Source organism: Rousettus aegyptiacus, unplaced genomic scaffold (assembly GCF_014176215.1).
Source record: "Rousettus aegyptiacus isolate mRouAeg1 unplaced genomic scaffold, mRouAeg1.p scaffold_m13_p_12, whole genome shotgun sequence".
Lineage (NCBI taxonomy): Eukaryota > Metazoa > Chordata > Mammalia > Chiroptera > Pteropodidae > Rousettus > Rousettus aegyptiacus.
Genome location: NW_023416287.1, coordinates 20,529,630 through 20,556,736, shown reverse-complemented (window position 1 = coordinate 20,556,736; position 27,107 = coordinate 20,529,630). Strand labels below are relative to the sequence as shown.

Sequence of the window (27,107 nt, the reverse complement as noted above, 5' to 3'; positions counted from 1 at the left end):
TACAGTCAAAGAATTCTTTGAAATCTCAGCCAGCTAGGTATATATCACAGGAGTCTTAAGAGATTGCTAATGTTTGATTCTATGGTTTCCATTCCATGTTTAAATTGTGAAGTAGGGCATATGGAAAAGGTAACCACTATCCTATAGATTTCTTCAGAACCTAAGAAAGTGTTAGTGCTTTGGCTTCTCCATTTTGTATATGTATATGATTACTAATTGTCCCTTATTTTCCTGAATTTTAGAATGCTTTTTGGAAGTCATGGTATGACAGGAAGCCAGCTGCTCTGAGTCAGAAGACTTGAAATTTTTTTTTTTAAGACAGGAACGCTTTACCTTGTAAAACCTCAGTGTACTGAGAATAATTATCTCTCTCAGGCTAATTGTAAGAAAGGGCCAAATAAAATAGTATATGACAGTACTTCGTAAATTATATTATGTTATGAAAATGCATAATAAGAGACAAAACACCAGTGCCATTTTATCAGGTCTCAGGTTTATCTTAATCCAGAGATGCCTAATCTAGAAAGGAACAACAGATAGAATAAAATGGCGTAGACAATCATACAAATTCCCTACTGTTTTATTTTCACATTATTTTGATGGATAGGCTAAAAGATGACCAAAACTCATTTGACACGGAATAGTTAAGAGTCAACAAGGCTGTAGTCTGCCACAATAATTTTTCCATGGAAGAGGTGAATGGAAAAATAAATTGTACCACAAATGTAGGTTTTAATATTTTGTAATCTTGTGTCCCAGCCATTTCTCCCTGAAGACACCCAGCAATTCTTCTTTTCGGTTTATGACATCATTGTATATTAAATTGAAATCATAATCCAATATGGTCATGTCTTCGTGTGCTTTTCCATCTTTCTAATTTTTAGAATTCCTAGTATTTTTTAAAATGGACTGATTTTCTTGGGGTATAATTTGTATATAGAAAAATGTATGTATCTTGAGTATACAGTCTGGCTAGTTTTGACGAATATATACATCCATGCAACTATAACACCATATTCAAAATGTGTAGAACATTTTTATCATCTCAGAAATTTCCCTCTTCCTGCCCCTTTTTACAGTCAATCCTTACTGCTCTTTCTACCTTATTACTCTCCCACCTTCCATCCAGAAGCAACCACTGTTCTGATTTCTGTCACCACAGATTAATTTTGCCTATTCTAGATAGTTGTATAAATGGAATTGTATATTATGTATTCTTTTATATCTGACTTATTTCACTTAGCATGTGCTTTTGAGATTTATCCATGCCATTGCATGTTTCAGGATTTTGTTTCTTTTTATTGCTGATAATGAATTTTATTGACTGGATATACTACAATTTATCCATTCACCAGTTGATGGACACTTGAGGTGTTTCTAGTTTGGGGCTGTTATGAATAAAGTTTTTATGACTAGTTACCTGTAGGTCTTTATGAGGACAGTGTTTCTCTTGGATAAATACCTAAGGAGTAGAATCGATGGGTTATACTATTAAGTATATGTTTATAAGAAACAATCAGGACGTTTTCTAAAATTAACACTATTTTATATTCCCACTAGCAACATATGAGTTTCAGTTGCTCCACAAATAGCCAACACTTGGTATTGTGAGTCTTTTAATGATATTTCATTGTGTTACTAATTGGCATTTTCTGATAAGTAATGATGTTGATCACATTTTCATGTGATTACTGGCCATTTATATGTTTGCATATATAGCTGCTGCTTTTTTAGTCTGGCTCCCTGGAGTTTCCCCTACGCCTGTAAAAGCCAGTGGTTAGCCAAGGCTGAGTATAAACTCTCGTATCTGGAGTTCTTAAATTTATTTTTTCAATAAGAGTTTATTTGAGTAAGATCTCAAATGCTTTCTGAATCTGGAGTTTTACCTCTAAATTTCCAGCTGTTCTGCCAGCCCCAATGTTTGTCTTCTGATACTTCGTGCTAGTAAGACTTTACCTTTGTGCTATCCTACTATATACACATTGCAGAATGCACTTAATAAAAAAAGCAGCAAACTCACCAGTCTTAAACCTAGTGTAATTATGTCTTTTTAGGATGGATACCTCATTAGTTTCTATTTGCTTTTTTGCTATGCTCCCTGGGTTTCCCCTAAACATATGTAGTTTAACAATGAAGTAGGAATTTGTGCAGAGTTTTGCTCAGAATTTGAGTGACATTTTCTGTAGCTCTTTCACTTCCAGGATTTTTCTAGCTGCTTTATTGGCATTGAGTTCTGTCATCTCAGAAATTTCCATCCAGTGAGACTGGAGTTCTGCGATGTTTGGGGAGCAACCGCAGGCAAAAAAGCTACTAACTCAGAATTCTTAACCTTTACAGTTGCTATTTTTCATGGATAAATGTTTCTCTGTTTTCTTTCTGCTTTTGGTCACTTGCCAGAGCCTTCACATATTCAGATTTTTATATTTTGTCTACATTTTGTAATGATATGTAAATAATTTGCCTGCTAAATTTACTCTTCATTACTCCCTGTATGTTTTAGAGATTAGTATGAAAATATTTGTAGATGAAAGACAGGATATTTGGGATTTGCTTCAAAATGTAGGAGAGTGGATAGAGGGAAAATTGATGCCTGATTGACTGAGTTGATATTACTTGAAGCCAGATGATAAGGACCTAGCAGTCCATTTTATTATTCTTCTCATTTTTAATATGTTTTAAATTCTCCATAATACACATTCTTAAATTAGGTACTCAATGCAATAGCATAAAAATTTGAATATATAATAATGTCTTATAGTGTTTAGGACTTTTATACAAAAAGGCTTGAGAGAAATTATATAAGATCCCAGTAAATGGTAGGACATACCATGTTCATGGATTAGGAGCTTTAATATTATAAAGATAACAACTCTCTCTAATTGATCTATAGATTCAGTGCAATACCTATACAAATCCCAGTGGTTTTCATTTTGGACAATGATATGTTGATGCTAAAATTTATATGGAAACTCCAAGGTCCAAGAATAGCCAAGATACTTTTGAAATATTTGTAGATAGCAAGATATATTATAAAGCCATAGTAATTAAAGCTTTGTGGTATTACCCAAGGATCAGTGAGACCAGTGGAATCAAATAGAAACTCATTTTCTCATGTATGAACATGATATATGACAAAGGTGGTACTGTAGATCTGTGGGGTTAGGGTGTTTTTTCCCAGTCTCTCTTCATTAAACAATGATTGGACAGTGGATATCCCGAAGAACAAAATGAAGCTTGGCCTCTACGTAACTCCACAGATGTAGGTAGGTTGTAGATCTAAATGGTAGATCCAAATAGGATAGCTAAATTTCATATAAGGAAGTATAGGAGAATATCATTATGACCTTGGAATAGGGAAAGATTTTTTAAATAGGATACACACAGAAAAGCACTGACCATAATAGGGACGAGGGTTAATGTATTTGAGCACCTTTATCTAATCAAACGATACTATAAGGAGAGTAAAAAACCAACCCCCTTAGTGGGAAAAGATATTTGTCACAGATAAAACCTACAAAGGACTCATATTTATAATATTTAAAGAATCCCTACTAATCTATTAGGAAAGCACTGACAACCCATAGAAAGCAAGCAAGCTTTATGAAACCACTTTATGAAAGAGGATAACCAAATAGCCAATAAACGTGAAAAATTGCTCAGTCTCACTGGTTAATCAAGGAAAAGCAAATTAAAACCACAGTGAAATTCTACATACTAATATGGCTAAAATTAAATCACTCGATAATACTTAGTGTTCAAGAGAATGTAGAGCAACGCAACTCTTATAAATTTGCCAGTCTGAGCATAAATTGGTACAAGTATCTTGGAAAACAACTTCAGTTATGCTAGTCCTATGACCTAGCACTCTTACGACTTAATATACCCAACAGCAACATGTGCACATGTGTACCAAGAGACATATATGAGAATCAACAGCAGACTTATAAATAGGAATACATTCCTACAATGAATGCTACAGCATTGAAAACAGTGAATTGGAGCTACATGAATTAGTGTGGTTGAATCTCACAAATATAATGTTGAGTGAAATAAACCAGATAGAACAAAATACTTGCAGCAGTCTCATTATATAAAGTTTTTGTTCATTTCTTTCCTAACTAACATACCACGTTTGTGGAATGCTTGTCTATATGGTATGACGATAAAGAAAAAGTAAGTGTTATTGTAAGACAAGTCAAGATAGCAGCTGCTGCCAGTGTTGTGTTTTGTAGCCTAGATGGTGATTTCATGAGTCTTCACTTTGTAATCATTTAACTTAAATTTTGTTTTGCATACTTTTTTTATGTGTTATATTTTAACAAAAAAGGAGGGGCATGACTAAAGAGAAAAGAAAATACTATAGTCAGTTTTTAGGAGACCTGATCTAGAATTTCATTTTTGACTTTAATTAGCTCTGTTACAGTCAGTCAAGTCACCTCACCTTTTTAAGCTTTTTTTTTTATCTGTAAAAGGAGGGAATTCTTCGTGATTGTCGGTGCCTTTTAAAAAATCAGCTTTATTGAGACCTAATTTCTGCACACCAATGCATTTAAATACCAACATTTTATGATGAAATTTCAAGAACTATCAGATAAGAAGAGATTAGATTTTTAGAGTGGAAATAATACCACTAAACTTTTTATAACCCTTTGTAGTTTGACATACTTTCATATTTCTGAAGAACATTTTCATATAGTAGATATATTCATTTTAGATAAATCTTGTCAATTCTTCTACCATAGAAGATCTGCTAGACTCTCTGCTCGGAAGGATCTGGCACAGAAAGAAAAACACCATGTAAAAATAAAAGCCAAGAGATGCGCTACTCCTGTAATAATCAACGAAATTCCACCCTCCAAAAGAATGAAAGTGTAAGTAGCCACAGCTTCTGTCTGGCATAGGTGGTTTTACCCTTGTTTGCTACTGTAGTTAATAGCAAGCAGAATACATGGTACTTGTTCTTATTTTTATCAGTTAGGAATGTATTTTGCTGTAGCCTCTTTAGCTAGAGTGGTTTACGGAATAGTTATTTATTTGCTGTTGTCTTTGTTCAGTGACCAAACGATGTCAGGGCAGCATCTCTGTGAGTCTTAGTTTTTATTTCATACTCGTTGCTCAAGATGGCTGCTTTATGTTTCTTAGTTTCTTCCTCGTGCTTGTTGCCTCTTTTTCACAAGATAGCTGCTATATCTCTAGGTATCATGTCTATGTTCAAGGGAAGAAGGAGACAAAGGAAGAGGGGCATATCACAAAAGTGAAATATTTTCCAGAAATCCTTGTTTTATCTTAGTTGCCCAGGTGTGTCGCGAATCCCTCCTAATTGCAGTGGAGGCAGTTGTCACAAGTACAGTATTTTCGCCTTTGTACATTGTTGCCCCAAACAAAATTGGAGTTCTATTAATAAGAAAGAAAATGAAATAGATATTGGATAAGCAGCTGTCTGTCTGCCATTTATGCATTTGATGATGAACAGTTGGAATCCCTCCTATTCTCCTGAACCATCACCAGACAACTGTTACCTTGACTTCTATTGGTGTTCTCAAAGTTTACCCATTGTGGCCATTGGTATATGTAATCTGATGTTACTATTGGAAGAATTTTGTGCTTGAAGCATGCTTGTTGTCCTAAAGAATGAGAAAATTTAAGCCATATATGGTAGATTTGGGAAGGAGGGTAGAGCAGGGTATACTTTAAGGAATTAAGAGATATTTTTCATCCTTTTGAACTCAAGTTCTAACAATAAAAAGAAGCCAGAAGAAGAGGTTGAAGGCAGTGTTCATCAAGATACTTCTGAAAAGAATGAGTCTTCCCCAGAGAAAGCCAAGGGCAGGCATACGGTGTCTTGTATACCACCTGTAAGGTATGCTTCTTTTCTGAATTTAAACGTCAGAGTCAATAGAATAAAATTAAAAATGGATGCATTTATAGTCTGTTTGGTACACATGGAGCTTGGGAAACTCCAGAAGCTATAACCATGGTGAGATGAATTGTTTTATGTCCTGGTGGGTGCTCAAGTCTTAAACATTAGGAAAAATATACTATTAAAGCAAATTAAAAGAAATATAAAAGGAAAAAGTTAATAAAAGTTTTTACTACCTAAATTGAACAGTTTTTATTTTCCCAAGCTCTCTTCTGGTCTTCATTCAAGTAAAATACATATTTTCACAATCAGTCTATAAATAACCTTTGGGTTCTTTACAGTCACCAGAGACTTTTTTTTCTGTACTTTATCTTCACAGTTATACTTTTTTGATTGTTAATATTCTCAATAGGAAATATTTTACTATTTCCTGTTGAAAATGCAGTTTCCAGTTTTTCACTATGAGAAGTACTCAGTGAAAATCTTTATAGACAGAGACTTTTCCTTGACTGGTCCTCAGGCTAAGGAAAGAGAAATTCCTTGATCAAAGGGTACGTACGACTTGTTTTATGGCTATTGATGTTTATTGCCAGTTTTATTTTTGAAATGAATGTATGCATTTATAGTACCATCAGCTTTGAATGACTATTTTTATTTCCTTTAGCCTCATCTGCTTTGAAATTTTTTTCACTTTTAAAATTGTTTCAAATTTAATTGATAGAATATTTATGGCATCAAATGATTTTAATTTTTATTTGCTTGATTTCTGAAAACATGTATAACTGTTGCTTCTTGGGTAAATTGTTTCTTTTTCTATTCATTTACAAGCACTCTTAGTGATATTCTCATTACTAGTAATTACTACTAAATTGAACTTTTACTCTGTGTTGAGTATTTCAGAAACATCTGATTTAATAGTGACAAATATCCTGTTGATGATGAGTATATTCCTTATGTTACAGTGGAGAAAACTGAGGCTCAGAGAGGTTAAATTGTTTTCTCAAGATCACGTAGGCAGAAAATGAAATGACAGAGCTGAGATTTGAACTCTGGTTGGCTTTACTCTTATGTCTATCCTCTCTATCATAGTATATGTTTTGTATTATTAACCTTTAACCACATTTGTTGTAAATACTTTCCCCATTCTATTAGTATTTTAATTTTAGTTTTTCTTGTGGCATAAAAGCTAATCATTAAATAGTCAAATTTGTGGGTCTTTTGTAATATCGTCTGTAGTCTATTTTAGTTATTTATTTTTACTGAAAATTGTTCAATATTTTGGTATAGATTGTGCATCTCAATTCCCCCACCTCCCATAGGTTATCTAATTAAGCCAGTATCAATCTATTAGATAATACTTTTTGGTTCAGATGATTATTTTATCACAGATTAAAGATCGAATCTAATGCCTTTAGATTATTTTGAATCATTGAGCCTCTCATCTCTTTTATTGATTTGCCCTTTAGGCAGAAGATTCTGAAAAGTACTGAGGAACAAGAGTTGGAGAAGAGCATGAAAATGCAACAGGAGGTGATGGAGATGCGGAAAAAGAATGAAGAATTTAAGAAACTCGCTCTTGCAGGAGCAGGTCAGCTTGGGTCTGGTTGAATCTGATTTATGAGGCATGCCTCTCATAATCTTGATAGGGTTTTTCGAAGTCTGTAAAGCAAAAAGGCTTTCTCAGCTAGCAGTTGGCATAAAAAGACATGTTTATTTAGAAGGCTGGATATGGGTACCATTTATATCCCAAATATCATTCCCTAGAATATTTTATATACATTGGCTCTTTCTTACAGTGTGCCGTTCCTCTCCTCTGTTGAAGTCACAACCATCTTTTGAGGCCTTTTTCCATGAGGCTTTTCCTTATTTCTTCAAGTACAAATTCTTTCTTTTCCTCTTAATTCTTTTTCTCTGTTTTAGGAAAAGAAGGGACTAGGATTAAGACAGAAGATAAAGCAAGCTACCCTAGGCAGAGGGAAAAAGAGAGCTGAGTGAATCCAGTTGTAGCTATGGAAGAAAAGTATGATTGAGGGAGCTGAAGGAGTCAGAGTTCTGCTTTGCTTTGGCATAGAGTATTATTGGTGGAATTAAAGCTAGAAAGCCCTGCTTACTGGGTTGAAAAAAGTGCCTGTGGAGTTTATAGAGTTTCCCTCTTAGAGATGTTTAGTTAAATGGCTTTTAAAGTCAATTCAGAGCTTTGCCTATCAAAAGTATTCTAGTTACTCTTCAGAGCTATGACCACATCTGAGAGATGGGATTTTTTTTCTCCTGTTCTACCTCTTTACAGTTTGCATCTGACCAAAGGGCCTCAAACCCAACAGTACTCAATGAATATTGCACATATATTAGTGTCCTTAAGGACCGTTTCAAATTTGGAGTCATATGTAGAGAATGAACAAAGTTAGATCCATGGTAATACAAGTACCAAAAAGACTAGATGAAAGGAGATTTACTAATGTTCTCTATTCTTAGTGTTACCTGTGTGTTTTCCTCTGCTCCTCACTTAGGGCAACCTGTGAAGAAATCAGTGAGCCAGGTAACCAAATCAGTCGACTTCCACTTCCGCACAGATGAGCGAATCAAACAACATCCTAAGAACCAGGAGGAGTATAAAGAAGTGAACTTTACATCTGAGCTTCGAAAGCATCCTCCATCTCCTGTAAGTTAATGGACTAAATGAATATTCTGTTACAATTTCAGCAAGGATTTCAGGTGTAGCATTTGTGGTTACTACTTATAATAACATAATTGAGTTTAAATAGTTATAAAAACATAATTGAGTTAAAATTGGTGTCCCCCTCCCCTCCCGTTACCTGTGTGATAAATTGCTGTCTTTGGGAACTATCTTACCAAGTTACTGTGGAAACTGAATTAAGAATATACATAAAACATAGAATTATATGTGGCAAATTGTAAGCACAGGTTTGTTACAGCTTGTGCTATTATACATTTCTTGAAAAAAATCCATGTCTGCAAAGTTGTGTACAAAATATAACATAGTTTATGGGACAATGGGTTTGGGCACACCACTCAAATCCTGTGCAGTTTGTTACCAGAGCACTAACAAAAACAGTCACAATCTTAAATAAAAATTCTAGTACTAAGAATCTCTACTTGCAGTTTTTGTCAGCATCATTTGTTGAAGTCAGTCTAGTCCTTAAAGTCTTAATCCTTGCGACGTGCTTTCTTTGAGAGTTTCATTTATAGTCAAAGGCCAGTTTTATCAAAATCAGTAATCCTTTGGATAGTCTTTTTAACAGTTTTTGGGACGATGTGTGAGCGTGTCATTCAGGCAATTCAGGCAGCTCCCTGACCTGATCCAGACTCAGAAGCCTAATCAAAAAAAAATTTTTTTTTTAACTGGGATTGGGGGTGAGGTGCCTTTCAGCTTTTTTTGCTTCCTTCTCATTATAAGACAACTCGCTCTTGATTGCTTCAAAGCATTAACATGCTTGTGAAAAATCAGTGTACTCTTGTAGGACAGACAATTTGCTAAATGCTAGATCCTGTCTTCCTTTTTTATTAAAAAAAAAGATGGAAATAGGCTGGTTATAACTCATAGTCAAGGACTGACAGACTTAGGAATAATCTTGGTTTTGCCTGGACCCCTTTTATTTTCATCCTCTGTGCTGAAAATGTGACTTTTGATAGATCTGAGTTCTATAACATTTCATTTAAGAAACAACTTCTCTCTTTACAGGCCCGGGTGACTAAGGGATGTACCATTATAAAGCCTTTCAACCTGTCCCAAGGAAAGAAAAGAACATTTGATGAAACTGCCAGTCCTTATGTGCCCTTTGCACAGCAAGTCGAAGCCTTCTATAAACGAACCCCTAACAGATACCACTTGAGGAGCAAGAAGGATATTAGTAAGTTTCTTACCAAAATCATAGCTAGCTGGAGTCTCCCGTAGAATTTCCTTTGCTTATATCTTAGGCACAAATTTGCCTTTAGTTGTAATCCTGACTTTTAAACTAAAGTATGGCATGTGCCATACAGATAACTAATGTATTGTTGAGCATTTCTCAAACCACCCAGCTATCTGTCCGCTTGTGCCCATCGACCACCTTGATCCTCCTGGTTAGTAAATAAATGTCATTATATATCAAGGATACCTTTGCCTTATGTCAGAATATCACGGTACATTTACTTACCTATAGAAAATGAAGGCATTCCATTCACTCAAGGTTGTGTGCTTTTATTCAGTGATTCAACAATTTTTTTTTACTACTACAAACCAGGCACTGTGTTGGGTGTAAGGGGTATAGAAATGAACAAAATGGACTTAGTGCTACTCAATATCAAGTTTCTAATTCAGTGAGAGAGATAAACAAATAGATTATTACAAATTTTGGTAAGTGCTATGCATGTGGAAGGAGATGACAAAGTCAAAGGAGGTGGGAGATAGGTAGAATGTTTCTACATGCCGAGAAGTTTCTGGCAGAGAAAGAAGTTAAAGATACTGCAAAGAAAGGAGATGACCAATGGTTAAGTTCCTATACAGGCGGACAGGGGAGAGATACTTAGCACAGGTGGAGTTCTTTGAAAAAGGAGGTTGGAAGAGAGAGGAGTAGAAGCAGATGCTGATGGGTGTGTGGATTTGGTGGTGAAGAGATGAGAGGATTCTCATCTAATAGCTTCTATTTTTATGAAAGTAATTAGAAGAAGAAAGGGAAGGAAGTTTGAAACACAGAAGTGGTATAAAATAGTTGTCCAGAGTATAGGGCTAGCATTCTGGATAAGGCTGAATCTGAATCTGATCATTTTGCCTTTAAAGTCTCAGGTTTTTCTGCCTTGCATAAGCATTGTTTAGTGCTGTGTTAGGTAGCCAGACAAGTTCCTTTAGGTACAGGATTTCTTAATACTGTTGTTATATTGTTCTAGTAGCCACTTGTCAAATTTTATATTACAAAAATGTCTTTTTTTAAATCCTAATGGAAATTTAAATATTAAATGTGACTATTCAAATAGTATATGACTGTTAGAGTCTGATATGTCCTGCTCTTAGAATTTTGGTCCTGGCAAATAGAAATAAAGATTAAGCTTCTTAGAGTTATAGCTAAATAATGTTTACACACACACACACACACACACACACACACACACACATATACATACATACATACACATACTTGAAGCCTAGCTTATTTCTAAAATAAGTAGACTTGGTTTTTATTTTCATATCTTATGTGATAAGATCTAAATTAGAGGATTCATTTATAATTATGAAAATTAACAAGGTTGCCCCTGGCTAGGTAAATCAATGTTTTCTATGAGTGTTAATGATGGTCTTAATATTGATGCTTTGACATAGTGGGTTTTTTTTTGTTTTTGTTTTTTTTTACTTTATCCATTTGACTTTCTCTGAGAGACAGTCTTGAGGCTTTGCTATAGGTGCTTTTAGGGAGTTTATAAAATTTGAAATTATTATTTGGTCTTTAGGAAGGTCTTATTTTAAAGCTGGAATAAGCAAAAATCTCATTTGTCAATAACAAGCAAAATAGTTATCCATAGAAAAGTAGTACGAGCCATGCCATCAGTGATAAGGAATTCATTAGACAAGAGTGGTTTTAAGTTCAGAAGATGATAGTAGAGTACTCACAGGCTACCTTTGTTGTATCCCCTAGTAAAGAGCGATAGGGAAGAAGGGATTGAATGTTTGTCAAGTTGACTGACATGAGCTGAGTGTAGAGGGCTAGCCACTCTGTGGTTGGGGAATCTCTGGGCTGCCACCCAAAGTCAGCACCTACCGGTAAACAGGGTCTTGGAAGCCAGGTAAATATCTGTGATCTCCGTTTACAGCTCTGTTACCCTCCAAATCTGCTGTGGCCAAGATTTCCAGAGACCCACAGACTCCTGTCCTACAAACCAAATGGCGTTCAAGGCCTGTGACCTGCAAAAGCACAGCGGATCAGGAGGCCGAGGAGCTAGAGAAACTGCAACAGTAAGTCCCACTGGCAGTATTTGAGAAAGAGTTCCAAGAACCTGGCCACTTTCTTTTCAGTTCTGTAAGGGGATAGTTGGTGTTTCTCTTGCCATGAGAACTTATGGCATTTGAGTTACTGGCTCTGCAGGCTGTGCCCCCATGCCTATGACTAAAGGGTTGAAAGTGGAGCTATAGAAATGTCCTGAGTGTAAACTGGTAAAAAACTAATGCAGAGGTTGGGGTGGGAGAGCCTACCATTCTAATCAGAGAGTGTCCTTCCATGTTAATTTAAGTAGGTCCCATGCTTTCATGGCCACCCAAAGGATTGTTCAGTGGAGGAAATTGGAACTTAATATGGCTGGCACTGGAGTTTGTCTATTGTATCCTTCTTCCATTCCTTTTTGTACCTGAACATGCGGGGAAGCTTTGTCTGTGAAGAGAAACCCCAGTCTTTAAAGTGTGGTGGAACTGTTAGGACTTTTTCATTTATTCTTTGCTCTAGAGGTACAGATAATAGATAATGGCTAGTGAGAGAGCTGAAATTTTGTTGTGCATGATGACTAATCTTTTTTTTTTTTTTGGCTAATCGTAATGATTATTATTTTTTTATTTATGGCCTACTTTGTCATTTGTGTAGTTTTCATTTTATTAAAAAAATTTTGTTGTTGTGGTTTTCTTTTATACTCTCCTTACAGATACAAGTTCAAAGCACGAGAACTTGATCCCAGAATTCTTGAAGGTGGGCCCATCTTGCCCAAGAAACCACCTGTGAAGCCACCCACTCAACCAATTGGTTTTGATTTGGAAATTGAGAAAAGAATCCAGGAGCGTGAGTCAAAGAAGAAATCAGAGGATGAACACTTCGAATTTCATTCCAGACCTTGCCCAACTAAGATCTTGGAAGATGTTGTGGTAAGAATGGTTGAGGCTCTGCGAGCTGGCAGAAGTGTCCTGTTTGTGACCAAATGCCCACCCATCCACACATGTTTGAGTAGATACTATGATCAGGGCACCTGCTAGGAGCTGTAAGTGATGAGTAGACACTATCAGAGGTGGATTTTGCTGTCATGAAAGTTAAAGTCCAGTAGGGGAGACAACATATGTATAAATAATATAAAATGAGACAGAAGTGTTTTAAGAGAGATGACAGTTGATAGTACTATAGGAATTCAAATGAGATAACGATTTCTTCCAGGTAAAAGGCTCAAGGAATGCTTTGTGGAAGCAGTTGACCTGAGCCGTGACAATGTATAGTAGTAGTTGTCCTGGTTGTGTTCACATTGTTGTCCCAGTCATAATAGCTGACACTTTTACTACATTCCAGGAACTGCTTTAAGCCCTTTTTCTGCGTTAAGCCATTCGTTTTGACCACAAGCCCTCCAGGTGGTTAACCCTAATGATCACTAGTTTGGGATGAGGCAGTTGAGGGACAGAGAGGGTAAGTAGCATTCCTAGGCACTCAGCTAGTAAATAATGGAGCAAGGGTAAGAATTCAGGCACTCTGGCTCCAGAGCCCATTCATTATCTTAATACTTAATTATATTGTCTCTCCATTACATGTAGAATTGGACTTGTAGAAATGCAAATGAAATGGACTAATGGGCATTCCAGGCAGTGGGAGTGATATACAAAAAGCCTGAAGGGGCAACTACTGGGAACTGTGAGTGGGTCGGTTAAGCTAGAAAAAAGAAGTATGTCAAGAGGAACAACTAGAAACTATATTAGAGAAGTGGGTTACTGTAGTTTGATGGTGGGGAAGAGATGCCACAGTCTAAGAATATTACTAAGGGAATTTGGCACCTGCGTAAGTACAAAAATGGTTTTCAGTTGTATTTCCCTGGAGGTGGGGAAACATCTTCTCCCCTCAGTCTGGATTAACTTTTGATCAGGTACTAATAACTCTTTTCCTGTCCTCTTTCTTTTTGCTTGCCCTTTAGCGTCACCATGGTTTCAAGTGAAACTGCACAAGCACTGGGTTCTTCTGTTTATTCTGCTTTCTTAGTACTAAGTCAGAAGCAACCTGAAGTTATGTTTTCCAGGCCTTAAAAAAGCATGATGATGCTTAGAAATGGTTCTTCCCCTCTTCCCGAACCCCATATCTTCTTTGAATTGAGAGTTTTCTGCGTGTGACCTCTTTTCAAGTCACAGTGGTTTTTTTCCTTTTTTCTCTTCTCTTCTCCTCTCTCCTCTCTCCTCTTCTCTTCTCCCCCTCCCCCTCCCCCCCTCCCCCTCCCTCGCCCTCTTTCGTGATGCTCATATGTGCCATAAGGTCCAAACTCTGTTACACCAACTTTTAAGAAAATTCTTCCCACCTAAGTGATTTGTGCTGCCTTTGTCATTACTTGCTGAGGAAACTTTTGGATACGATATGGGAAATGAATGTTATATGCAGACTTAAGAATCCTAGAGCCAGAAGGGTTCAATGTTTTCATTTTACATGCTAGAAAACCAAGGCTCAGAGTTTAAGCCTTTTGTAATATTCATTTGGTACCTTGCTCCTGACTTTTCTCTCTGCCACAAGTTTTTGGTTTTTTATTTAATTCACATTCAACCCTTTTGATTTTTGCTATATCTTTGTATCTCATATACCAATAGTGACTTTATATATTCTTAAAAATCAATTCATTTTTAAAGTGATTTTAAAGAGAACATTAAATCACTATGTAAATGGAAAACCAGTATATTTTGCCTTGAATAACAACAATAGTAGCTACTACTTACATAAAGCTTATTATGGGCCAAGTTTTAGTTTAAAATATTTACTTTATATAATAACTTACTTAATTCTCATAATAACCCTGTGAAGTAAACACTATAGGTAGTATTATCAATCCATTTTATGATTAGGAAATACAGAGGTTAAATAACCTGCCCCAGATAACAAACTAGCCAATGGCAGAGCTGATATATGAATATAGGGAGTATGGTTCTGGGATCCATGATCTTGTATTAAAACAGAAGGTTCTTAGGAAAATATGCAATTATTAAAAAAGAAAAGTCTACATCCCACCTCACATCCTCTTCCATGTCACCAGTCATACCTGAACTCCACTTTTAGAAATGCTGATTTAGGAAGTTGGCTTGGCAGTTTGTTGTACTTTGGAAACACTCAGGTGAAGCGGTAATGACATTCAGGTGACTGGAGCTCATTAGGAGTTAGTTGAGTTCTTAGAGTACCATTGTACCAGGTTATGCTTTGTTGAGAATTCTGAATAAACAGATCAGGAAAGCTCTTAGGTAAGTAAGATGCAGCTGAATTGGTATGCTATGCAAGAGGGAAGTGTTTGCCAAATTCAGCTGGTTCTCAGAAGCCTCTGGAGATCTTGTTACGTAAACAGATTCCTGGGCCCCACCCCTGGAGTTTTGATTTGTTAGGTGTAGCACAGATTCGAGCTGGCTGAACAATGCAGTGTCTGACACACAGTGAGCAGTCGTGTTGTTAATAGTAATAACTATCCTTTTATTATCTGCTTATGTTGTACTGTGTTTTTATGTAGATTATCTTATTTATCATAATAACTTTTAAGAGATAGGTTCTATTTTTGTGCTTATTTTTTAGATGAGGAAAGAGGTGTCTAGTATACAGAACCATGATTTGAACTGTCATCTTCTTAAGCATTATCAGTCTCCCCCACAGTGCTGTTAACCATTGTTTATTCTGGCAAACACTGTTTTCGAGCTGGCTGTTGGCAGCTCTCCCAAATTTCCAGTGATTTCACTTCAACTCTTGGTTTCTAGAAAAGCAAAAGCATAGGAAACAGATGTATTCTCTTCCACCCTCTTCATTTTTTAGAAAGGGAGGCTGTGAGAGAGGAATGTGTCTTGCCCATTTTTGAAAGTTGGTGGCAGAACCGAGATTAGCTCTCTTAACTTCTGGTCTTTGCCTGCCTCCCAGAGCCCAAATGCAGCTTGTCCGTCTGTCACTGTTGTTCCCCCTTTGTGTCCTCTCGGTGCTGAAGCTCTCTGCCCGTGTGTCCTTATGATGTTTCTTGTGCTCTGCTGCCTGTGGTTGATAGGTGGCAAGGAGACAACAGGGCTGATGAGAGATGAGCTTGGGCAGCAATGGGCCATGATGCAGAGATGAAAAAAGGGCTCTTGGGGCAGAGGTGGAGTGATGAAAGCCTTGAGCTCCAGGGTGTGAAATGTGAACTTGGTGCCGACATCTAGTGGGGGAGCTGGGGCACCACAGAGGTGGATGTGGTGTCAGTGAGGCCAACGAGTAATTTTAGCAGTGATATTTTAAGGATGACTTGGGGAGACCAGCAGGCTTTTTCTGCCCCACCCCCCAACCCCCACACTCCCTGAGATAAATTGCTTCACGGTAATTTCCTGACTGCTCTGGGACAGGCCTGAGAACTTATCCCAGGGTTCTTGGGGGGCATATGCTGCCTCAGGGAGAAGTGTTCACCCCTGACACCCCACTCCCATCTTGGGCTGCTTTTCCTATGCATCATTCATCCACCTGCATTGCCCACTTGTAACTATATATTACCTTTTTAGAGATACCCTCCTTGAGCTTCCCATTGGAGCGTCCCCAGATTAGTTCTACATTCTGCTAGGTGTCTTCAGAGCACTTGTGAAAATCAGGAAATACTTAGTTACTTTTTCATTGTCTCTTTCCTGCACTAGAATGCGGGCTCCCTGAAAGCAGGGACCACGGGTATCTGTAGTGTTCACTTCTGTATCCCTAGAATCGACCATCACAGCATAGGCGTTCCAATATTGGATAACTGAGTGAGTGACAGTAGAAGCTGAAGTGCTCCAACCTGTGTTAGAAACTGGGAATTCCAAGATGGCATATGAAACAGCCCTCGTCCTCAGAGCTTTCAGTCTGGTAGAGCAGACTCACATGTTAAACAAATAAGGGCAATAATAGTAATCAACCTGTGTTCATGGAACATTACCACTTGTAGGTGCCGTGGAGAATGCAAAGGAATGCACATGGCAATACCCCTGCCCGCAAGAATCTTATAACTAAGAAAACTTAAAATAGAAAAACAAGAAGACTTCTTTGTTTCTAGAAACCCAGTTTCCTTTTTACCCCCTCTTTCTTTTCTGATTGAATTCCTAGTTGGCTTTGATTGCAGTGGAGATAGCATGTGAGTGGATAGTTGCTACAAGGATGCTTTTCATAAATTGCCTTTTCCTCTCAACTAGGTATGAGGATCGATCCCACTTGTAAATAATCTCTTGCATGGCTTTCTCATTAGAGATTTCCATTGCTCTTCTTTTAACATGCATATCTGTTTGATGGATGCAGAGGAGGAAAATAGGAAAAGAGGGATTATTTTAGAACAAAATGAGTTTTCAGATATTTATTTCTAATACTTTGTTTTATGAAAAAAAAAAAATCTCGAGGCGTGAAGGCTGTCTAACTAAGGTTATCCCTACAGGAGTCAGAGCCGGGCGAGAACAGACCTCTGACTCTCCGCTCAGTGTTCTTCCCACTCCCACACACCCAGGCTGTGTTCAAGCATGAGGCCGGTGTCCATCCACCTGTCTAGGATGTTGTGGAGAACAGATTTTGTTGTTGTTTTTTTTGTAAGCATTATTTGAAAACCCATTTTACGGACTTTTGTCACTCAGATTACAAGTTTTGCTATATTAGATTTCACTGTGCTAGTGATCCTGGCTTTCTTTAGGAAACGTATAAGAACTTACACAGCAAACTGAGCATTCTGTTTGCAGTGGTCACTTTATACCCACCTTGGAAGGGTATAAATTCTTTCCAATGATTGATATTGCTCAAAGCATTTTAGAAAAGCCACTTGTCTTGGATCCTGTGGCACAGTCTTTTGAATCTCTTCAGTGATGACAAAATCTTCATATTTTAAAGATTAATTTGCTTTTAGAAGCTGATCTAAAGTCATTGGAACTAAGCCTTTGGAGTAGTCCAAGATAATAGATCGGGAAACAGTTTTATTTAATTAAAGGATTGAGTGACTGCCTTCCATGGCCCCCAAACTGGCTTTGAAAGCCTAAGAAAGACATTCCAAACATGTTTTGAGCAGTTGCGGCATTATTAGGATTAAGGAGAAGCCTCCCAAGGTATAAATGAGAGTCCAAGAGTCTTAGAGTCCAAGGTATAAATTCTGTTATTCATAGTATATTCATTCAACAAACATTTTCTGAATGTTTGGTCTCATACTTGTCGAAATCTGCGTTGGGTGCTAGGAATTGATGTAATACTAGTCTCCACTCTCAAAGCGCTCTTAAGCTAACAGGAGCAGATGCACATCTAAATCAATAAGTTCAGTGAAGTTTTGTATGTACTGTGATAGAACTATATACAGGGCAGAGAGGGGTCACTTGTGTAGGTTCTGAGAGTGGAGAGACCTATTGAAAGAAAGGCTTTGTAAAGAAGAGAGGCTTGAAAAGAAGGGGTAAGTGCTTTCAGGCAGCCAGGGCATTTCCAAGAGAGAGTACATACAAAGGTATTGAGTTGAGAACTAGTGTACATTTTGGCAGCTGCTAGTAAGTAGTTCATTGTAGTTGGAGGGTGATGTATAAGGTTGGGCCAGAGACAAGGCTGGAGAGTCAGGCAGGGTGCCAGATTATGAAGCACCTTGTACTTCATGCCAAGACATTTGTTATACTGTCGAAGGCAGTAGGAGCTATTAAAGAATTTTAAGTCAGGAAGTAACATTATAACATTATAAGACATGATTTAGAAAAATAATTCTGACTATACGGAAGACGGATTGAAGGAATGGGAAGCTGAAAAACTAGTATAAGACTGGCGGAATGATAAAGGCAATAGATGATGTGGCCTGTGGTATGCACGTGAAGAGTTAGGAAGCAGAATATAGAGCTGTGGGGGCAACATACACATGTGAGAGGATTTTTTTTTTTTAATGGTCATGTACTTCATTCACAACCACAGCCCAAGAGATACTATTTTGTAGTTGGTAGTAAAGGCCAGATTCATGATAGAGTATAAATTCTATGAGAATCAGAAAATGCTTATGGAGGAAACATCTTTCTAAAATGTCTTAGTTTTTAATGATATGTACAATATAGTACATATAATTTAGTGTGCAATGTTGAGTGTTTTGGAATCAAAGGCAAAAATATTCAGAGTAGTTGAGTGTATTAGAATTATGGAATATAAAAAATTTAATGCCTCTCAATTCATTCTCAGAGATGTGAGAGTTAACAGCTTGGTGTTTTTTTTTCAGATTTTATTTTCTATGCTTAGATTGATTATATTATACATTTTTAAAATACACAAAAATAATATTCTCTGTTTCAGCAACTTGTTTCTCCTTCCTTGATATTACTAACACTGTTCTGTGTAAATAATAAAGACTTTATTACTTTATTCTTTTCTGATGGCTGTATAATTTGTAGTGTGGATGTACCACAATTTAAGAAGGAGTTTAACTAATCCTTTATGGATAAATAATTGAGTTATTTGCAATTTCCTATTCTTTTAAAAAATGCTGTATTGAAATGTATCAAAAACAAAACTAAACAAAAGATCAAATACTGGAGGTATAATATTGGATGAAAGAATATGACCATTTAAAAATTTAATAGCTAATTCCCAAAGATTTTACCAATTTATGACTTGTACCCTTACCACTTCTCTTCTCACATGCCAGCGCTATCAGTCAGTCTTTTAAATATTAGTCTTATAGGTGAAAAATACCTTTTTAAAATTTATATTGTTAAAAATTATTAAGCTTGAGCCTCTTTGCGTATCTTTGTGAACTGTTTCTTTTTGATCTTTGTTCATTTATTTAGCAAAAGGAAATCAAACTAGTCCTTGCCCAATACTTTTTCCTATTTGCCTTTTGAGGGTATTGTTTTTGACGTAAGTTCTCATTGTGGAGCTGTATGTGGAATAGGTTTAAGAGAATGGACAGTATCTGCTCTGATTCTAGATACATTTGGAAGTTTTTGTTTGTTTGTTTTTGAGCGATCGGGGTATAGAAAGGAAGAGAAACAAAATACTTGCATTAGTTTGTTTTCCGTTGTGATGAGTGTTTTTCATAAATACCAAAAAAGATTGTGATGAATTCAAGTTTTACTGAATATACAACTCTACATCTTTGTTATTCATTCTCTTCTGTCATGATAATCCACCTTTGGAGTGCTGCTGCAGACCAGATATGCCTTTGTCCTAGTTGGGTAAATAACAACATACTAAAATTCTAGCCCTTTTTTAATTCCTGGTACTTGAGCTTTCTTTTAGGAAAGGAGTTTAATCTTATCACACAGCCTAGCGGAGATTGTTCTGGGATGTCTAATTGAGTTGCTTACTTCTAGGGAGTTCCTGAAAAGAAGATGCTTCCAATCACTGTCCCCAAGTCACCGGCCTTTGCATTGAAGAACAGAATCCGAATGCCCACCAACGATGAGGTGATGCCCTGAGATGAGGGTTTCTTCTTTATTCCGCAGAATCAATCCAAGCATTATTCTTTCTTAAACTTAATGTAATTGAAAGGCCCTCACTCATGTTTGGAGTTTTCTTTAACAGTGGCTATGAACTTTTGATCATCTTTTTTGCTCCTCTAAGAGCGAAGTAATTGGTAAGGGTATGAATATTCTGGCTTTCAGCGGTAGGCCTATCCACTTATTGGAGGCCTGTCCATTTCTGTAGCATTGGAAATCAGACTATCGTAACACAGATCAAAAGTTGCTGGTCCTTGTACTCTATTTTGCCTGAGCTATTGTCATCATTCAGTGAGAAACTTTTAAAATTCACACCGAGCAGTTAACATTTACCCTGTCCTATCTTCCAGTAACCCAAGGGTTGAAAAGGTGATTGTGTGGTGACAGTTCATGAAATTGGAATACATAAACTCATTGATCAGGCTAGTTTCATGTTATATCTCCCATTTTACCTATAAATATCCAGAGTAAGGTTAATTTTATAGCATTTCTTGAGCATAAGCCTTTTTATAGGTTCATTTGAAACTAAAATACTCAGTAATCTTATATTACCACCTTAAACCCAAACAACTTATTTGGTGCTATTCTGGGTTTGGCAACCCATTAACTGCCAGTCACATGTTTCAGTGGAGTCTAGATGCAGGGTGGGTCAAAGAAAAGGCTAAGGTATGTGCTTGGTTATGACCTTTCTTCATTTTATTCACACAATTTGATCTCATTTAGTTTTTACAGCCTTCCTGTGAAAGACTAGATCCGTTAAGAGTGGTTGTGTTAGTCCTTTATCAAATACTTTCACATTGGCCTCACTCCTGTGAGTTGGTAGGGGACTTAGTTATTATCCCTCTTTGACAGACAAGGAAGCTAAGACACCTAAGGTAGAGTGACTTGCCTTAATTAATGATTTCTCATAATGTCTTTTGACTCCACTTTCTAAGGAGGTGAGAAAGAATGAGGAGCCTTGTTTCTAAACTGCAATTTTTCCACTAGGAAGAGGAGCCAGTGGTGATAAGAGCTCAACCTGTGCCACATTTTGGGGTGCCTTTTAAGCCCCACATCCCAGAGGCAAAAACTGTGGAAATATGCCCTTTCTCTTTTGATTCTCGAGACAAAGAACGTCAGTTACAGAAGGAGAAGAAAATAAAAGAACTGCAGAAAGGGGAGGTAGGTGTTCCATTTCTCCAGATAACATAATACTACTCTTTGGTTCCCTAAAGATAATCTTTCATGTTGCACTTTTAACTTTGAAATCACTGACTTCCTTTGATCCCTTTAAGAACCTTATGCAGTATAAATAGGGCAAGTAATTTGAATAACCTTTCCGGCACAAGGAGGTTAAGTAACTTGCCCATGATTAGACTGCCATTACTGGCAATATTGGGAGGAAAACCTAGATTTCCTTTTAAGCCCATTACTCTTTCTGCTATACCATGTTACTTTGAAAACTGGCCTTTCCTATTTTTCAGGTTCATTCAAATTTTCTGGAGCAGCTATTGTTTTCTGGCTAGAAAGGCCTTATCTTAAATCCTATGTTTTCTTTTCTATCAGGTGCCTAAGTTCAAGGCGCTTCCATTGCCTCATTTTGACACTGTTAACTTGCCAGAGAAGAAGGTGAAGAATGCAACCCAGACCGAGCCTTTCTGCTTGGAGACTGACAAAAGAGGTGCCATGAAGGCACAGACTTGGAAGCACCAGGTGAGTGATGGGGAGAGCAGCTAGGTTGTTAATTGCTTGATCGTTGGTTTATTAGAATGGGTAGATCCACCACACTGAAGTTCAGCTGGGAACTAACACACTGGATTTTTTCAGGGTCTCTCACTCTGTAAGTCAAGGATCAGCAGACTTTTCAATAAAAGGCCACATAGTAAAAATTTTAGGTTTTGTAGGCTACATATGGTCTCTGTCACATATTCTGTGTGTACGTGTATTTCAGCTCCATAAAATTGTAAAAACCATTGTTAGCTCAGGGCTTTGCAAAAAGAGGTTGTAAGTGGGAGTTGGCCTGTAGGCCGAAGATCGCTGATCTGTGTTTTAAGTGCCCATCTGGGGAATGTGAGAACTGACAGGCTTTTTGTTGTGTCGGGGTTTCTTTAAGATCTCGTCTATTTCATATATTAGACTTGTTCATTAAATCTTTACGCCTTTCTGTTGGTGCTTTGATAAGAAACAGTATGGTGAGAATAGATTCTCAATATGGTATACTGTTTTCTCAACACACTGCTGTTAATGTTCTTTATAAATGACAAGTGATTAAAAACAATTGGTTGTTGGCTGGTTTAACTGGGGTCTGAGTCTACCTTATCTGGAAAAAAATTTTCCTGATTTTGTTGGTTATTTTATATTATCACATATACTGAACTCTGACCAAAAGGAGCTCTTGGCCAGTTTTTGTAGGACATCACCCCTCTTGAAACCCAAGAGATGTGGTTGCTAACATGACTGAGCATAGGCCCTTTGTTAGCGTTCTCCAGGAAAACAGGACTATTGCTTTGAAAGTACCAGTAAATCTTCCTTTCAAGGACCATGACACAGAATGTCTATGTGGGGAATTTTCCATGATAAAAATTTTTAAAGTTTTTCAGACACATACAGAAGTAGAGAAATAGTATAATGAACTTCCGTGAACCTGTCGCCTGGTTCTGTAATGATCAAAACATGGAAAATCTTACTTCATTTATACGTCTACCTGCTCATCTCTGCACTGGATCCTTCTACTTACACATGGTCACTTTGAAGCAAATCCTAGGTATCATCTCATTTCATCCAAAAATACTTCAGTGCCTATCTTTAAAATATAAGGATTAAAAAAAATCTGTAACCACGATACTATTATCATAGTGAAAATATTAATAGTAATCCTTTAATAGTGACACATAGCTTTCATATATCCCCAAATCTCTCCTAACTTGTTTTGAACAATCGAATTGTTCAAATGAGGATCCAAATTAAGGCCCACATCTTACATTTGTTTGATAAATCTCTAACTCCCTTTTGCTCTTTAGGCTCCTCCACTTGCATTTTATTTGTTGAATAAAATGGATTGTTTGTCCTACAGATTTTCCACAATCTGGGTTTTTGTCCTTGTGTTCTCACTGGGGTTGTTTAATATGTTCCTCTACCTCCTCTATTTCCTATAGATGATCAGTTAGAGGTAGAGACTTGATTAAATTCTGGTTAGATTCTTTTTGGGATTGGGTGGGAGAATACAGGTGATTATATCTGGGAGTATATAATATCTACTTTTTTTTTAAGCCAGTTTATTTTTAGTGTCTACTTTTTGAGGGGGAATGTTAAGATAGGCTTTACAAGTATAGCTGACCTTTGAACTCAGGATCTGAACTGCACTTTTTTTTTTTCAGTAAATACTGTAAATGTACTTTTTCTTCCATGTAAGTTTCTTAATTTAAATTAAATTGCATATGATTTTCTTTTCTCCAGCTTACTTTTCTGTAAGAATGCAGTATATAATATATATAATATACAAGAAATTTTAGTACGTTTATGTTATCGGTAAGGCTTCTGGTCAACAGTAGGTTATTAGTAGTTAAGACATAGAAGGGTTTTCAACTGCACAGATGGTCGGCGCCCCTAATTCCTATATTTTCCAAAGAGCAACTGTATCTTAAAGGTACTTTCTAGTTTGTAGTGTGATTAGCTAGATGGGTTGTAACTAGGGTTTAGATTAAATCATCTGCTGTCTTTACTCTTGGATCAGTTAGAACCTGAGCCATGGAGGTGGTAGTCATGGAAAGTTGTCTGACAGACTCTCTTTCTAATAGCTAGAGGAAGAACTGAGACAACAGAAGGAAGCAGCTTGTTTCAAGGCTCGCCCAAACACTGTCATCTCCCAGGAGCCCTTCGTGCCCAAGAAAGAAAAAAAATCCATTGCTGGTAGTATTATATCTGTTCTTGGGGGACTGGGGCAGAATTGTATATGGTTTACTCCCCCTTTCTTTCAATAAGACTTCCTTAGAGCTCAGCCCTTTGGTTGCATGCATGGCTGTGCCTCTTACTGGATCTTTGGGGGCTAGGTTTATGCAAGGCTTGCTTGTGCACCAATATTTTCTCTCTTTCTATACTCAGAGGGCCTTTCTGGTTCTCTAGTTCAGGAACCTTTTCAGCTGGCCACTGAGAAGAGAGCCAAGGAGCGGCAAGAGCTGGAGAAGAAAATGGCTGAGGTAGAAGCCCAGAGAGTACAGCAGTTGGAGGAGGCCAGGCAGCAGGAGGAAGAGCAGCAGAAGAAGGAGCTGGCCAGGCTACGGAAAGAACTGGTAACTGGGCAGCAGAAATGCTGACTAACCCATGGTTGTCTTTGTTTTATCTGTACCTTGCATTGTTCCAGAAAGGATCTAAGGTGGCCTGCAAAGATGAGTGACAGTGGGAAATCACACAAACCAAGAGTGGTGATAAAGTTGACATGTGGACGAGGCTAAAGTTGTATACATTGTGATGCATGTATCTGCCAAGTTCGATCCATAATTTTGGCCCTTTTTAGGAACCAACCTATCAGTTAACAAAACTCACAGTGTTCATGAGATATATACAAACTAGTTGTTAACAAATTTCATTTATCCTAGTATTGAATTCTGTAGACAGACTTTCTTCCAAGGGTCTTCATAGGAGGAAATCATGTGACATAACTGTACACAGTGATGCATTATTTAACTTACTTTTATTATTTCCTTAAGGCTTAAGAAAACCAATGTGTTTTACAATTAGACAAGAATATATAGTTAGGGAAGGACAGGAATTGAGCAATATCTATATTTTTATTTTTCTCTTAATAACTTGACTCAGATTCTTTCTCATTATAGTGCATACTGGTCCAGGTGCTATGCTAGCATTAGCATAATAATTTAGAAATTAGAAATTAACCAAAAAGAAAGATTAATTCACATTAAGAATTCTTTCACTAGGAGAGCAGCAAACTACATTAACTGCATTAATGAGGAATAATACAGTATTAGATGGAACTTCATATTATTAGTAAAAAGATGAATCTAGAAATATAGAAGTTGTTGAGGTTTCATCTAAAAGTGCTAAGCTGCAGCACACACAGCAGTTGACAGAGGTGATGTGGCCGCAGGTAAGGTTCAAAGGACAAACTTCTTGGCAAAATTCAAGCTACTGTTTTTGATTAGATGAAAAAACAATAAAATCTCTACCTCAGACATTCTCACACAATTAGCCCTTTTCCACCTTCATGTCTTTTGAATTTTCTTCAACACTTGGTACCTGCCTGTTGTGTTTGTTTCCATCATAGAGCTGTTTCTTACAGTGATTCTCACTGGGCTGATTGCAGCGTTCTACAGCACAGTTCAGTCAGTGCTAGTTAGCTCTCCATTAATCTGCCTTGACTCAGGATTGATTTTAGACTGCCTGGAAGGATAGATGGGACCTTCTTCCCGTGACCCCTTCTAGTTATTGTTTTTTGTTTTTGTTTTGTCTATACTTTTGGTGAGTATTAAGACTCAAGCTTAAGATCGTACTCTAGCAAACCCTTAATCATGTATGTCTTCTCTGCTACAATTGAGTAAGGCCTCATTATACCCCAGTAATAAACAGTGAAACTAGGGATAAGTTAACTATAAGCATAGTTTTCTAATGTCCTTATTAGTGGTAACTTTATTTTTCTTACTTTGCAGGTGCACAAAGCAAACCCAATACGCAAATACCAGGGTGTGGAAGTAAAGTCAAGTGACCAGCCTCTGACTGTGCCTGTATCTCCCAAGTTCTCCACCCGATTACACTGCTGAACTCAGCTGTGAGCGGCAGACACCACCTGGGAATAGGAGCTGCTCTTTCTGTCGAACCAGGAGCCTCCTATCTGTGTCCCAAGGGCATGGAGAGAACTCATTTCTCTGGACTTTTACCTACCCATGCCCGACAGAGCATACCTGACAAGTCTCTAATTTTGTTGAGAATTGTTTTCCTACTTTATTGAGGCTAATAATGAGACTCAACTCATATATGTCTCTATCAGACTCCATGTACTTATTTCCTTTGAACCATCAGTTGACCTTTAATATGGGTCTTAACTCTGACTAAAATTTAAAGTCTGTATCAGTACAGTGTAATTTCTGTGGTCCCTTTCCTCACTCTCTTTTTTTTCTTATTTTAATCAGAAAATAAAGATAGTTAAATACTGAGATAGGATTTAAGTCATGGCTTCAATGAGGAACAATCAGGATATCAGATTCTTTCCTCTTCTCTGCACAAAATGGATTTTAAGGAGCTGTTTGCTATGAGGGGGAAAGCCTCATTAACTGCACAGCAAAAAGACTGCATGGAGTGATGGGGAGCCTCTCAGTAGCCATCCGCAAGCTTTGGGCAGAGCTGCTGCTAAGGCACATTCTTCTCTTATCTGTGCTGATAATAACGGAACGCTGTGCAGCACATTTTTAAGTCCCCCAGTAACCTGGACCAGAAGAAATATGTTTGCCTTCCCCTCCCTGATTTTGTAATGGTGATATTTTAAAATTTGTCTATCTTCTTTGGAGGTCACATTTTATTGGGGAACTGGGTACTTTGAGAGGAAGGTCCAGCAGCTTCGAAGCACAGGCTTTCCCTTTCTGCCTGTGTCAATAGCCTTCCATATTTGTGGACTCCCTCCCAGGAACCACTCTGAAAGGCAATGGTGTGTGATGCCTTTGCACAGACTGTTGTTGCCTTCCCTAAATGTGCTTTTTTTCATCTAGTAAACTCTTCCTTATAAGACTCAGCTCAAGTAATGTCTTTCTTATAAATCCTTCCTTGACCGTCTGACCTCCTCAGGTAAGGATGAGCACTTCCTTTTTAGTGCCTCCCAAATGTTTCCCGTATATCTCTCTAGCACAATAATTACACCACGAGTTACTTGTACTTATTCACAGACTAGTAGGGAGACAGATATTTAAAATCATCTTAGTCCTTGAAGACAAAAATTCT

The 27,107-nt window shown here is 37.3% G+C and overlaps 1 protein-coding gene across 3 annotated transcripts in view; it reads left to right on the top strand.

Moving 5' to 3' along the window:
* Positions 1-26,907, top strand: part of TPX2 (TPX2 microtubule nucleation factor) — a 45,732-nt gene extending 18,825 nt beyond the window's left edge. The window contains exons 6-18 of one of the 3 annotated variants that reach the window (XM_016148842.2): positions 4,743-4,871; positions 5,732-5,860; positions 7,327-7,448; positions 8,368-8,519; positions 9,561-9,729; positions 11,663-11,804; positions 12,482-12,698; positions 20,058-20,150; positions 21,171-21,344; positions 21,729-21,875; positions 23,960-24,071; positions 24,285-24,451; positions 25,826-26,907. In XM_016148842.2, coding sequence (XP_016004328.2) covers positions 4,743-4,871; positions 5,732-5,860; positions 7,327-7,448; positions 8,368-8,519; positions 9,561-9,729; positions 11,663-11,804; positions 12,482-12,698; positions 20,058-20,150; positions 21,171-21,344; positions 21,729-21,875; positions 23,960-24,071; positions 24,285-24,451; positions 25,826-25,936 — 1,864 coding nt within the window. In that variant the 3' untranslated portion in view covers positions 25,937-26,907. Of the gene's footprint in view, positions 1-4,742; positions 4,872-5,731; positions 5,861-7,326; positions 7,449-8,367; positions 8,520-9,560; positions 9,730-11,662; positions 11,805-12,481; positions 12,699-20,057; positions 20,151-21,170; positions 21,345-21,728; positions 21,876-23,959; positions 24,072-24,263; positions 24,452-25,825 lie in introns of all 3 variants that reach the window. The other 2 variants (XM_016148841.2, XM_036229540.1) reach the window with 2 other exon arrangements.
* The last annotated feature ends 200 nt before the right edge of the window (positions 26,908-27,107 follow it).